We start from the raw sequence: 13,463 nt of genomic DNA, 5'->3' as shown, positions 1-13,463 counted from the left end.
CGGACGGGGCGCACCCTCGGGCACGGTCCCCCTCCCCACCTGTCCCCCGCGCTCGTTTTGGGACTGAAACGCTGCGCTTTGGGGCCATTGAGCACCACAACGAAATCGGCGGCCCCGAGCCCGACAGCTCCCAGTGCTCTGCGGCGTTTGGCCCTCGCAGCCCCGGGGGAACGGGCTGAGGCTCCCGCAGCTGGTCCCGACCGTGCTCGGCTCCCCGCTGCCCCCCGCATCCCCGGCTTTCCCAGCCGGGACCGGCAACACAGGGAGGCTGCGGCGCTGCTCCCCCAAATGCCAGGAGAGGGTCCCCAAGCACGGCGAGGGTGGGACGCGCTCCCGGGGCTGATCCCCGCTTGACCCCAAGGCAGGGCTCACCCGGCTGCCGCCACCAGCCCGGCCGGTCCCCGACCCCACATCCCCGTGGGAATTGTACCCAGGTGTGGACTGGGGAGCGCTCGTGGATCCCCCGTCTCCCTGCAACAGCAACCATGCCCTGCCGGGTTCCCCCAGGGCCGGACCCGCACCCCGGCGAGGCTGCACTATCTCCGGGGCTCTGCCGCCGCCTCACCCTGTCCCCGCACCCGAAGGCATTCCCCGGCCAGCCACGGCGCCCGTCCAGGAGCCCAGGAGCTCCGCAGGCACCTCTGCTCCCCGTCAAGGCGGCATCAGAGCGGTGTCCCCAAACCCAGCGCTCCCCTCGGGGCCCGAGCTTTGCCGGCTCAGCAAAGGGTTAATCTTTCCCGGATTTAAACCTAGTCCTGCTGTGTCGGAGCTTAGAGCCCTCTCCTTAGCCTTGTTCTTTTGATTTTCATGGGGACGAGGGGCTGTAAAGGGCTGCGGGAAGAAGGCTGGGCCCCCAAGGTCCTCAGGCGCTCAAAGGCCGGTTCCCGCACCCCGGAGCCCCGGGAAGCCCCGCCGGGTCCCGCCGTGCCCGGAGCAGCAGCCACGCACAGCCCAAACCCCCAGCCTCTCCCCTGGGTGGGTGTCTTATAGGGTGAAATTGTGGAGTGTCTTCTGGCCTGGGTGAAATGATGCTACAACCCATGTGCAATTATTTCTATTAATCCGATCAAGAAGCAAAGCAGATGTCAGGAACCCACCCAAACCTGCTCTTACTTTCGGGTCTTCACCCGGCGAGAGGCAGCGCTGTCCTGGAAAGGGGATGTTAACAACCTGCCAGGGATTGGTTTGGGGTTTAATAAGCGTAAAAAATAAGTTTATTTTGTTTTTCTGGACTTTGGCTAGAGGAGCCGTCAGAATATCTCAGCCTTGCTAAATATAACGCATCAGGTGGAAAGGTTCCCAACACCGGCTCCCTCCAGCCGCCGAGGCAAGCCAGTCATCGGATTGCTTTTTTTATTTATTTATTTATTTATTTTTATTCCCGTTTCCCCAGGAAAACCCTTCAACCTTCAAGTTATCCCGGGACAAAAAAAAAATAATAGATGCTCTTGAACCCCCTGCGGCTCCGGTGCGGGCTGCGCTGAACCCCGCTCCCGGCTGCGGGGAGCTCTGCGGTGCGGGGGGGTAGTGGTTGGAAAAGGTGGAAAAAAAAAATCTTCCATTTTCTGCGTGGTTTTAAATATCCCCAGCTGTTTCCCAAAGCTTCTTCCCGGTCCTAGGAAGGTGCTTTGCTGTGTGTTCCCCCCCCCCTTACCCCCTACTCATTTCTCTTTTTTAATATCGCAGCTATCCCTCCTTTTTAACATTTAAGAGGAAACAAGTTTAATATTCATGGCTGTTAATAGAGAAGGGCCATTATCGCCGCCCCATTGTTCTGAGCCCCGCACAATGCTGCTTGTATTTTCATGTGTATATTCCCAAAGTTCCTTCTGAGCGTTTAGTGAGCACTTTAATATTCATGGGTGTTAATAGAGAAGCCCTCAGTATATTGGCATATTGTTGGGAGGTGTACATATTGGTCTGACTCTGAATAGCCACAGTCCTCTTTTCTTTTGCTCTGTTTTGCAGGGTTGATGGGCCAGGAGTAAATGGGCATTTTTCCCCCCCGTCTCCCCCTTACAGAGAGAACATCTTTATTCCAGTCCCAGACTTTCTGGTTTCCCATTCAGGACCCTCAGAAATAATGTCAGGCAGAAGAAAAGTGGAGCAAATCAATCTTTCATGGTCTTTTTGAGACCAATTTGACATCCATGGACTCTTCTTTTCTTTCACAGCCTACAAGGGGATGGTCAGGATCTGGACAAGGTTGGGGTCTGATGAGGGGAGACATGGGATCATAATGCAGCAAAGAGAGAAAAGAAAAGCAAAACAAGAAAAGATTGCAGGGATGGGGTGATGGAGGAAAAATGAGGGTGAATGACAGTGCAAGAAAGGAGATTAGAGCCCAGCAGCTGCTTTTTGGGGGGCGGGGGGGAGGGGGGAGCTCTCTCCCCTCTTCCAGCCCTTCGCATGAATAGGATTTGAACAGAGCGGAGATTGATTTATAGTTATTGCAGTTGAACATTTATTGCTCTTAAAGAGTGGCGGGGAGAAAAGAGAGAAAAGGGGTTTGAAAAGCTCCTTTCTGTATTAAAGAGGTATCAAATGAAGACTGCTGAGATAATATACAGTGGCCAATGGGAATTTGATTTGCTTTAAAATTTAACTCTTGTGGGGCCGCCGGCGATGGAGCCGGGATGCGGGGATGGAGCCGCCGCTGCCCCGGGCCGGTGCAGCCGCGATCCTTTCCTCAAACCCCGCATTCACTGCCCGGCTTCGCTGCAAGGTCTGCGGTGGCTCCTGTGCGGCGGGGAAGGCTGCAGCGCAGGAGGGGGATTAGTGCTTCGTTAGTACAATTTTGTATTATTTTAATTTTTTTTTTTTTTTTTTTTTTTTTTTACGTACAGGGTAGAACGCATGAGGGATGCAGAGCTACGAAAATAACCGGCGCAGGGAAGAACCCTTTTCGAAGCTGAGTTTTTCTCGCCCTAAAACCGGAGGTTTCTCCTCTCCGGCAGCAGAAACGCGATCGCAGCCGAGTCCCCTCGGGCGCAGAAAGGAGCCCATTGTTCAATGGGGAGAAATACATTTTTAGCGGTGATTGAAAGCTCCCCTCTCGTTTGAACTTTAGAAGAAAGTCCCTGGCAGGGAAGAGCATCCCCCTCCCTCTGCCCCAACATCTGTTTGGAGCAATCCAGGCTCTAGGGCAGAGCCGGGCTCTGCCCCCTCCCAAAGTCATTAAAAAGATATTAGTTGAGCTGAGAAAAGTCCAGCGCAGCCCGGATCCCGGGTGGGGTGGGGGGGTGGTATGTGTCATTAAAAACGATTTTGGATTTGCCAGCGCTAATACGAGGCGAAGGGACCGTGGGGTCTGAGTTCAAAAGCCCCCGGCCCCGGCCGCCCCGCCGCGCCCTGCCCGCTGCCCGCTGTCCCGGTGCCCGGTGCCGGCGCAGGGCGGCCCGGCCGACCCCATCACCTGCTCCGTGCGCCCCCCGAGCGCCGGGAAAGGGCGACGGCGGAGAGCCGGGCTGGGAGCCGAGGTGGTCAGCTGCTCCGGCCGCAACCTCTGCGCCTCCACGGGCTGCAAATGCCCCGGGAGCCGGAGGGAAAGGGGGGCAGGAGGGATCATCGCACCCCTGCGGGAGCCGGGGGAGCCGGGGCAGGAGGGATCATCGCACCCCTGCGGCTGCCGCAGGAGCCAGGCGCCTCCGAAGTTGCTAAATGTGTCATTTATTAAAGCATTCAGGGGGCTTTTCTTTGGCGTTTGCTTGCAAACTCACAAAGGCCGAGCTGCTGTTTGGGGGTCTTTTCTGATGGAAAAAGGGCTCGGAGACCCCCGGCACAAAAGAAATCCTGGCAGTGCTTTCAATGGCCAGGACTCAATGAGGGGGACCCTGCGCGGAGCGGGCGGGGGCGAGGGGCCGCCCGGTGCTGCCTGAAAGGCAGGCCTGAATGTAATGGGGAGATCTGCGTTTATTTGTTGGGATCACATTTAATTAGCTTAGTACAACCCTTGAAAGACAAAGGGACCTCAATCTGGATCCAATCTGAAGCTCGTTTGGAGAGCGAGGGCTCCTGGAAAAGTCAAAAGAGAGAAAGGAGAAAGAAAAGGGAGGCTGGGAGAGAAAGGGGCTGGGGGCCCAGCCAGGTGACTGGCACGCGTGAAACAAGGGGGCCTTTTGGGCACAAGGCAGGGCTCAAAAGGGAGGGAGGAAAATAGCCTCTTCCTCAGGTTTTACCTACTTAAACCCCCTGAAGGGGCTGGAGCTGAAAAGCCTCAATGGGGGCTAAGGAGGCTGCAAAGCAAACAGCAGCACTGGAGAGGGGCTCCGGCCCTGCCGCCGCAGCAGTTGGTGACACTCGGTTATGGGAATGTGCCCAAATGTTACCTGCGCCCGGGAACGCTCCCACCAGCGGAGCAGGGAGTGCGGGAGGACAAGGCGAGGACAAGGCGATGCCCAGGGTGAGCCTGGGCTGAGGGGGCCGGCGGATCCTTGGCGTGTTCCCTCTCTAGGGTGGGACTTCCCACCTGTGCCTTCACCCGCCCCACGCAGCACCCCTGCATCATCACTTGGGGAGCTTCATCCCGGGCCAGAGGGGCCGTGGCTGGGCTGGGACACCGAGGAGGGGTCCCCATGGGTGCACCCCTTGTTTCAGAGCAGCCCCCGGCGTTCCCCATGCCAGCGCCAACACAGAGCACAGGGTGAGGAGGATGCGCTGCCACCTGCCCAGGGGCAAAAAGAGAGTGACCGTGCCCAAGGTGCCACATCCATGGATGGAGCTGAATGGCTCCTTGTTTCCCTCCAAACCGCGCGCTGCCAACGTGTCCCTGCTGCCCTCCGCGGGGCTGGGAGCAGTGGGGAGGGACCCAGCGGCTCCGGGCACCGAGGGTTTGGGGCGGTGAAGCCGCGACCCTCCCGGTAAACGCTGCGGCACCGGGCACGGCAGCCCTGGAGCCGCGGGCTGATTGCGCTGCTCGGGAAGGAGCTCTGGGCATTATTTGCCTCCATTTCACCCTGCGGGAGGCCGCGGAGCCGAGCAGAGATGCTGAGTGCTCTCCCCTGCGCTCTCGCTCGCTTCCTTGCCTTTTTTTCCCCCCTTCCTTTCCTTTAAGTATTATTTCCAGGATTGTTTCGGCGAGGGTGTCACGGCACGCAAGAGCAAGAGGAAGAAAATCACCTTCCCAGCTGCGTCCGAGCTCCAGCGGCCTCGAAAGGGAGCACGGTCGTGGCGAATCGCGGCGGCGATTCCTCGGCCACCTCCGCGGCTCGGCAGCAGGGCCGGTGGCACGGGGTGGCCGGAGGGACAGAGCGGGGATGAGAACTGCAAAGACAAGAAAATCTCTGCGCCTTTTCCTCCCTCCTGGCAGTGATCTGGGGACGGGACAGTCACATCCCGCATCCCACCGGCGTCTGTCCCACATCCCATCCCTCCTGCAGCATCAGCTCCACTCCAGCTGCGGGCTGTGACCCGGACTGCGTTGAGACATCAGCCGGGAGAGGTGCCCGAGGGGACAGTGTGTGGGGCTGTGCGTGAGCCCCTCTGCTCCCCCTGCCCTGCTCTGCTGCCCGCAGCCAGGGCCACGCCGGCCGAGCCTCTCCAGCAGCTGCCAAACCCACGGGCCGGCTGCACCGGGGGAATTGCAGGAGCCGGCGGCGGGAGAGGGCAGGTGAGGCTGGCAGGACCAGGATCCAACAGCCAGCCACGGCTTCCCACAGCCCCGGGGCCGCGGGGCTGGACGAGCCCTGGCACGGGCGAGGCGGAGGACAGGGGTGGGGGACGGGGCTGCCCGGCAGACGGGTGACCCCGGCGTGGGGCTGAGGAGTCCTCCGGCAGCTCCTGCCCTTCCCCAGCTCTGTTTCCCCCAAAACAAACAGAACAGCGGCTCCGGCCTGCCCGTGTAACGACTCCACGGCAGCAAAGTTCAATATTCCCTGGCGAATGGTCCGGACAGGGAGGCTGCGCTGAGTGACGGCTCCCACAAAGGGCAGGGAGCGTCTAATCCCCGGGACCGCGGCACCTGCACCCCGGCCCGGCCGGGATTAAAGGGGAGCAAGCCGGGCTCTGCAGAGATCAGAGGCTTCATTAGAGCGGCCTTGAAATAGGATTTCCTCAAGTGATAAGGGGCAGGGTAGGAAGATAATCTGGGGGCTGTTGGTACCTGCCCCCGCATCACCCCCGGAGATGCTCTTTTGGGTCACCTGCCTCGTACATGGTGCCTCAGACCTGGAGGGAAGTGGCAGGGCAGATCTGGCACCCTCTGCCCCAAATCCTTCATCCCAGGGATGGCTGGTTCCCCTCTGCCATCTTCCTCCATCCCCAGCACCCGCTGAGGAGCCGCCCAGACTCGGGTGGGGCTCGCTGCCCCCCCGCTGCCCTTGGCTCCGGGAGCCGCTCTCTCCTCCTGCCAACAGACCCGGGAGCTGTGGCTCTTTCAGCTCATCTTCACATCACACAACACCAATTTCTGCTCATTTCCACCATTAAAATTCTGGAAAGTTTCTTTTGTGTCATTTCCAGCCTTATGAGAGCAGAGAAACGCTGCCCGCCATGGGCACCCTGCACTGCTGCTACCCACAGCAAATCCAGTGAAAAAACCTCCAAACCAGCCAGATGAAGGATGAACAGCTTCCTGCGTGGAGTAAACACCCAGGTGCTGCATGATAGGATACACTGACACTGCAAGATCCCAATTCCTCACCCTGCAAACACCAACAGCCCTGAAAATCCCCCTGAGAGTGGGAGGAAGCAGGTGGGTTTAGGGGAGAAGCAGCAGTGCAGGTGGGACCTTGTGAACATCCACATCCTGTTGGAAAGCTCCATGTTAAACACCAGGAGCTCTCACTCTGACCACGCTGCCCATTACTGTAAATACAGCGTTCTTTTAATGCAATTAAATATTTAACACTTGGAGAAGGGGGAAAAAAAGGTCCCACATCTTGTCTCTTTCAACAGTCATTTCGGTCTAACTCGCAATGGCCATAATGTAGTTTGTTCTCAAATCATGCAAAATGAAAGTATTTTAGTCTATCTCAAAGTTTCCCACTCCTAAAAGAGCCATTCCTGTTCAGGCTCACCAAATACAGAGCACGGGAGAGCATCAGGGTCATCCTGGACTCAGTGAGATGCTTTAGTGTCAGGGTTTTTAGGGCTGCTGCTCAGGAGGGGTTTGCAGAAGGACCACAGTTAATGTCTGCTCAGGATTCAGGCTCTGCCTGCAGCGTGGGGTGGGTGCTGCCAGCCTGGGGGGTCCAGACACCCCCACACAGCCAGCAAAGCTGTGCTGCTGGGCAGAAGTGAGATGGATTAATTCTGGGGGAGCAGAGCCATCGTGTGCCTGAGCCAAGGACTCTGGAGAGGGATTGAGGATTTTTGTCAAAGAACAGGGGCTGGGCACCTCCTGCCAGGGCCATTGACTCCAGTCCTGCTCCTCCCAAATGCCACACTCTGGAGGCTGAGCCTTCCCCAACCTGAAGGTTTCTCATGGGATCACCTCACTGCCCCCCAGGATTCTGTCCTGGCATGGCCCAGTGCTGGGCTCTGGCTCCCTGCGAGGAGGAAAAGGCTGCACCATCCCCATCACCATCCAAGGACCCCAAAGTCCCAGTGTGTCCCACTTGCCAGCTCCTGCCCAGCCCTCAGGGACTGCTCCTGCTCCAGTTCCTGCCAAAGGGACAGACAGACCCTCCCTGCCCCAAAACCCAGCGCAGCCTGGCCTTAATCCACATTACCTGGGGTTAATTTGCCCAGAGCTGAGCAGATTTGGTTCCTCCCCTGGACACGCAGACTTGGCTTTGAAGGCACCACAGCAGCTTCTGGGCTGCACCACACACCTGAGCCAGGACATGAGGAGCTGCCTGCAGGCCCCAGAGTGAAGGGTGAGGGCTGGGAGTGACAATCAGACCAGTCCCAGAACACCCTGGATGGACACAGACAGGAAAGCAGCAGGGCTGGAGGAGGGCTTGGAGGAACCCAGAGGCTTGGAGGAACCTCATGAAGGGCTGAGGCATCTCCAGCCCATCGTGGACTCACAACAGTTCAACATCCAGGGACTCTCTGCCCAGAGCAGGCAGCAATAATGGAAAACAAATTGGTGAACTTGGGAACGTTTCAAGCACTTCATCCTTCCAGGACACCAGACTGCTGATGAAACCCCAGCTTTGCAGGCACCATCTTAATGACAGGCCAAATTTCAAAGGCTTGCAAACTATTTCTTGTGCTGCTGCCCCACCCCCTCAATAAAAGGTTGCATCAGAAAGAGATATTTCCATAATTTATAGTAGGGGCATTTCACTGGGGAGACTCACTCATCTGTACTTACAGATACATTTAAGAAAATGCATCCTCCCACAATCCTGCGCCATTTACGACTATTGGCACAATCTGTAATCCTCAGTCTTCAATTAAGGGACACCTTAGGGTTCATTATCACACAATTGCTCCCTGTGAACCATGCCAAATGCTGTTTTGGCACAGAGCTTGGAAGATGAATTAGAAGGAAGTCTTCTCGGTAATGCCCGCTCCCAATTCCCATCAGCAGCCTTTATGCCCTCCTCTAGCCATTTTTTCCCCCCTCTCCCCTCTTTCCAAGTGGCTTTTACTATCCCATCTTTCAATGTCTCTCTTGATTCTCTGGAGGTATATTTAGAGATGCTACATCTCCTTTTCTTCCGGCTCTCAATGCGCCTCCTGCTCCTGGCTTTGCAGATGGGATCTTCTTTCCTCCCTTCCCCCGTCACAAACCCCCACGGCTGCCTGGGAGCAGGGCACGGAGCTGCCTTAGGCAGGAGGAGCTCAAAACTCACATTTTACAAGAAAAGGATCCCTGAAGGAGCTACAGTTATCGCCAAACTTGGCCTGGGCACAACTAATGCCCTCAACACAGCCAATAATGGCCGGAGCCACGTTCCTCCCATCCCTGTCCTCGCTGCTGCTCCAGCAATGCCCGTGCAGGGACGGATCCTGATGGATTCAGCCACAAAGCTGGGGAAGAGCAACAAGTGCAGAGCCTTAAAACCAGGAGCTGCCAACTCCTCAACAGTAAAACCCTTACAGAGCTGCAGAGGAAACCTCCTGGTGTTAACACAGACCCTTCTGGCCCAAAGAGCGGCAATGACACAAACTTCCACGGGAATCCTCGGTGTCGCAGCACCAGGGGATGTGACAGTGACAGAGTTTCTCCAGAACAACACCAGGGGATGTGACAGTGACAGAGTTTCTCCAGAACAACACCAGGGGATGTGACAGTGACAGAGTTTCTCCAGAATTAATGCTGATGCTGCCCTCGGTGACACCCCAAACTCCCCGGGACACGGCGCGAGGAGCCGGGGTCGGCGGAGAGGGAACAACGGAGTCCAACAGACGGGAAATACTTGGCCCACAAGACACCTTGTGGAAATTTTATTATATAGAGTGTAAAATGCAACTGTCAGTCAAATAAAAAGAACACTTTTTTTTTTTAAACACCATGCTCAACATTATCCAATTGCGGTTCTTTATAGTTAGACATTTCAAGCATAAGGAAAAATAAGGAAAGAACCCAAGAACAGTAAATTCAGTACATTTAAAAACGGAATGTCCCGCAGGGCAATTAAAAATGCAAGAAAAAATAGCTTCAATTCCGTTTTTCCTTTAAAAATACACTGTTATCTGTACAAGAAACACTACAGTAAACATCAGAAATCATATTATCCCTTTTATTAAATCAAAATTATTTAGCGCATACTGTGGTTAATACTAGATTCATTTATTTCTCTAGGTAATTTGACAAATATTAGATAAGAAAATATTTAAAAGAAACAAAAAAGCAGAAAACACCTTGGAATTAAAAAATAGTTACTACCTTTTATACGGTTTTATGTTCCACAGTGTTTGTTAAAGGTACTAATAGCAGATTCATTTTAATATTAAAAATAACAGTATTTATATTTCTGAGAGCATAGAAGAAGTTTTTTTTCTTTTCTTTTTTTTTTGTTTTTCTTTTTTTTAACAAGCTTGGAGGTCTTAGATACATAAATGCAACTAGCAATGGAGACATGAAAACATGTATTGCTAAAAAAATTAACACATTTTTATATTACCCCTTTAGACTCTAGAAATTATACAAACCCTACAAAATGCCCCCCCCAACTTGCAAACAGTAACTGTTTCAAATACAGAAATCATATCATTAATTACAATACATATCATAGTTCAGTTTTTTAAAAATGCAATAAAATCAAAGACAGCCAAGATACAAGAAATTAGAAGTAAAACATTTAATGAATTTACATATTTAAGAATATTTAAATACTGTTTAAATTTTTTTTTTCTTTTTAAGATTTGTTACATACCACCTAAGACTTCCAAGCCACTCTTTCTGTTCCAACAGAAATGATCGAAAATTAAAAGGAAAAAAAAACAACAGACAAAAAACCCACATGTTGAAATGTCACAGCTCTGGGGTGTGTTTTGGTGCCTCCAAATTCTCTGGCTTCTCTCCAAAAAGAATCCTGGAGGTTTTTTTTTAATATAAATTTGGAAACAAAATTACCAGCATGTCCATATGTTTAGTACATTACTAATTGTTCCTGATTCTTAGAAAAGTTCAGTATAGATTATCCTACAGCTAGTGTTCACAAACAGAAAAGTCTTCATCAAAATGTTGTAAATCTAGAAACCTCTGTTACAAAAAGGTTTTCTTCCACAACGATTCCAAGGAAAAAAAATTGCCACGAGGACCTTGTTCTACTGCTCCTGGAAAGAAAGAGAGGAGAGAAAAGGAAAAGTTACTGAGCAGCAGGAAATTATCCAAGCGGCCGAGCCCTCCCCCCAGCACAGGTCTGTCCCCGCTGCAGCTGAGCGGGAAACGGAGCTCAAAGGATGCTCTGAGCCACCAGAGCCCTCTGCCCCAGCGCTGTCCCAGAGCTCTCCTGCCCTCACCAAAGATCCCTCTCTCCAGCAGGGCAGGCTCGGGGAGGAATGAAGAGAAGCCCTTTCATCACCGTGTGCAGCTCACGCTTGGCCAGCGCCCGCGGCGAGCGCCGGCGCCCGGCTCCACCTCGCCGGTGTGAGCGGGGAGAGCAGGGGAGAGCAGCTGCTGGGGGCTGGCATCCACAGCAGCCTCTGCTCCCGGGAGCCAGAGCTAAATGTGGAGCTGTGGGGACAAGTGTCAGACCACAGCAAGGTGCCCCTGTGCTTTGCACAACTTTTTGTCGCTTTGTTTGCTCCGTGAAGCACCGAGTGCGATCAGGATAAATCTCACACAACTCTTCGGTGCTGAGAGTCACACTGAGTGACAGCTGAGAGGAGATTCTACTCGAAAGCAGGTTAATACAAATTATTTTTCAGCGGTTTTGGTCTCTTTTGGGACAGGGAGATGGTGAGCACGCAGCTCCTGTCCCAGCATGAGAAAAGGCAGCGCCTGCACTCTCAGTTATGGGATGGGTCAGTGCTGTGCTCCTTCACCAGCCTGGCTTCATCATTCCTTTCACTTTAATTCCCCAAAGTCAAACAATTGCCTGGGGACTATAAGGAAAGGCTCCCAGAACAAATAATCTCCCAGTCCTCTCCCAAAAAAACCCTGACCCGCCCTGTACAGGAAAGTAAGACTTTGATGTTGAGATAACACTTCTGTGATCACTTCCTCAGCCACAAAACATCTCTGCTTCACCATGTGAGCCTGAAGAAGAGTCCCTACACTAGGGCAAGGCCAATATACCCAGTTACACAAGAGAAGGAGCAGAGGGGTTTGGGGAAGGTGAATACAGACCTGGCTGTGGGCCTGAGCCTGCCCTAGTGTCTGCCCATAGTAGGCAGCCTGCTGTCGGTAATACTCTGCCCAAGCCATCGTGTAGTCCGGCTGGGAACTTGCCTGAGAAGCAGCACTGGCAGCATGACCTGGAGGGAAAGAAGAAAAAAGGAAGAGATAAGCAATTCCAGAAGTCCAAGCCCAGGTTTAGGATCTCCTTTTGCCAAGCTTAATGAAGAGCCAGCCCCCTTCCAGCTGCTGCAGACACCTGACAGAGCGACACCGGCTCCGCTGCGTGGGATGGCAGGATGGGCTCCAAGCTGGACTGTGAGGAACAAGCCAAGAGCAGGCAGAAAGCACCCAGAGTGTTCCTGCAGCTGCAGGGACAGGCTGACAGCCTGCACACCCCTCATCCTCAAAGGCGCAAAGCCTCCAGCAGCTCCATGTCAAAGCAAGTCCAGAGGTCGGGATCATGCACTCCATAACACGGTGGGGAGAGCCAGGCCTGTGACCTTCCATGAGCTCTCCTACCCTCACAACCCAGCTCCAGCTCTCTGGATTTTGCCAGCAGCAGTTCCTGCGTGCTCTGTGTTTCCCCAGGCAGGCTGGCTGCAAGCATGGGCACGAGGGGAGCGGGGCTCAGCTCCCGAGACGCGACAGCACAACCGAGAGCTTTCCGTGGGAGCACTACATGCACCATCACCAACAGGGCAGGGCCAGAGGCATCTGGAAAGGACTGGAAGCTAAAAACGGCAGGGATGGAGAGGCAAGTCATTGGATTAGAGTTAACTCCTTGTAACCAGAGCTGATTCATCTCCAGTTAGCCTGTTTCACTCACTCTGTTTTTTGAAATACTCCTCCCATGCTTTGCTGTAATCGGGATGGCTGTTCTGCTGCTGGCTCTGTTGGCCTGTGCAAAGATGACAACAAGGGGCACGTCAGTATGGAAGAGGTGACAGTTTCCAGCCAGTGACATCTGTCTCTCCATTAGACAGGCCCTGGGTCTACCCCAGTTGCCCAGACTTGACACTTCAGCTTTCACTTTTCTACAGTGTTGGGCATCTTCAGTTCAGTGGAAGCTGACGAAAAGCTTGAATTCCTGATCTCACCTCACCTGCTGAAGGGCATGAAGCCAAATGTCACCCTGCTGAGACCTGCTCAAGCCAAAGCACATGGCTGGGAGCTGTCCAGTCTGCAATCAGCCACCCTGGGCTGCCAGTCTGCTTGCACTCAGTGCAGGAGAGCTGAGACACCTGACATAGCTGAGACCTGTCACCTGCACCACAGAGCAGCCAAGGGAACAGCCATGTTTTGAGTCACCTCACTTGTTTCTCAGGGGCTGTATCCTTCACTCCTGCTCTTCTCAGTGGAGCAGAGCTGAGGGACCCCTGTGAGCAATGCCCCTCCACACACCCTGCACACACATGAGCCTCCACAGCATGACCTGCACAACTCTGGGGCAGTCACACAGCTCCCGACTCCTCAAGGTGCCACAAGCCCTGCCCAGGGCACAGCCCAGGGCACAGCCATCTCCACTGGCCACGGGGCACAGCCCAGGCATCACTGAAGAGGCAGCCACGACATTCCAAACAGCCACAGCTGGCTCATGGTGTCATCTCCAGGCTCCTACACTGCTCCAAGGGAAGCAGTGCCAGCATTTCCTCTCAGATCCCACATCTGGGCTCCACCCAGCACAGACTCCCCATCCTCGAAGCACTAAGGCACCTTCAACCCAGCACAGCCAAGTGCTACAGCAGGGACAGCCCGGCCAGCTGGGACAGAGGAAGGGTACCTG

At 54.2% G+C, this 13,463-nt stretch overlaps 1 protein-coding gene across 11 annotated transcripts in view; it reads right to left on the bottom strand.

The window, feature by feature from the left end:
* Positions 1-9,308: 9,308 nt before the first annotated feature.
* Positions 9,309-13,463, bottom strand: part of FUBP3 (far upstream element binding protein 3) — a 39,973-nt gene continuing 35,818 nt past the window's right edge. For 4 of the 11 annotated variants that reach the window (XM_041474872.1, XM_041474874.1, XM_041474877.1 and 1 more), the window contains 3 exons: positions 12,507-12,578; positions 11,690-11,817; positions 10,444-10,674 (listed from right to left, as the gene is read on the bottom strand). In XM_041474872.1, the coding sequence (XP_041330806.1) occupies positions 10,666-10,674; positions 11,690-11,817; positions 12,507-12,578 (209 nt within the window). In that variant the 3' untranslated portion in view covers positions 10,444-10,665. Of the gene's footprint in view, positions 10,675-11,689; positions 11,818-12,506; positions 12,579-13,463 lie in introns of those variants that run through there. The other 7 variants (XM_041474876.1, XM_041474875.1, XM_041474880.1 and 4 more) reach the window with 6 other exon arrangements.

Source organism: Pyrgilauda ruficollis, unplaced genomic scaffold (genome assembly GCF_017590135.1).
Source record: "Pyrgilauda ruficollis isolate IOZ18807 unplaced genomic scaffold, ASM1759013v1 scaffold34, whole genome shotgun sequence".
Lineage (NCBI taxonomy): Eukaryota > Metazoa > Chordata > Aves > Passeriformes > Passeridae > Pyrgilauda > Pyrgilauda ruficollis.
The sequence above is the reverse complement of the archived record's forward strand: the minus strand, read 5'-3'. Positions and strand labels throughout refer to the sequence as shown.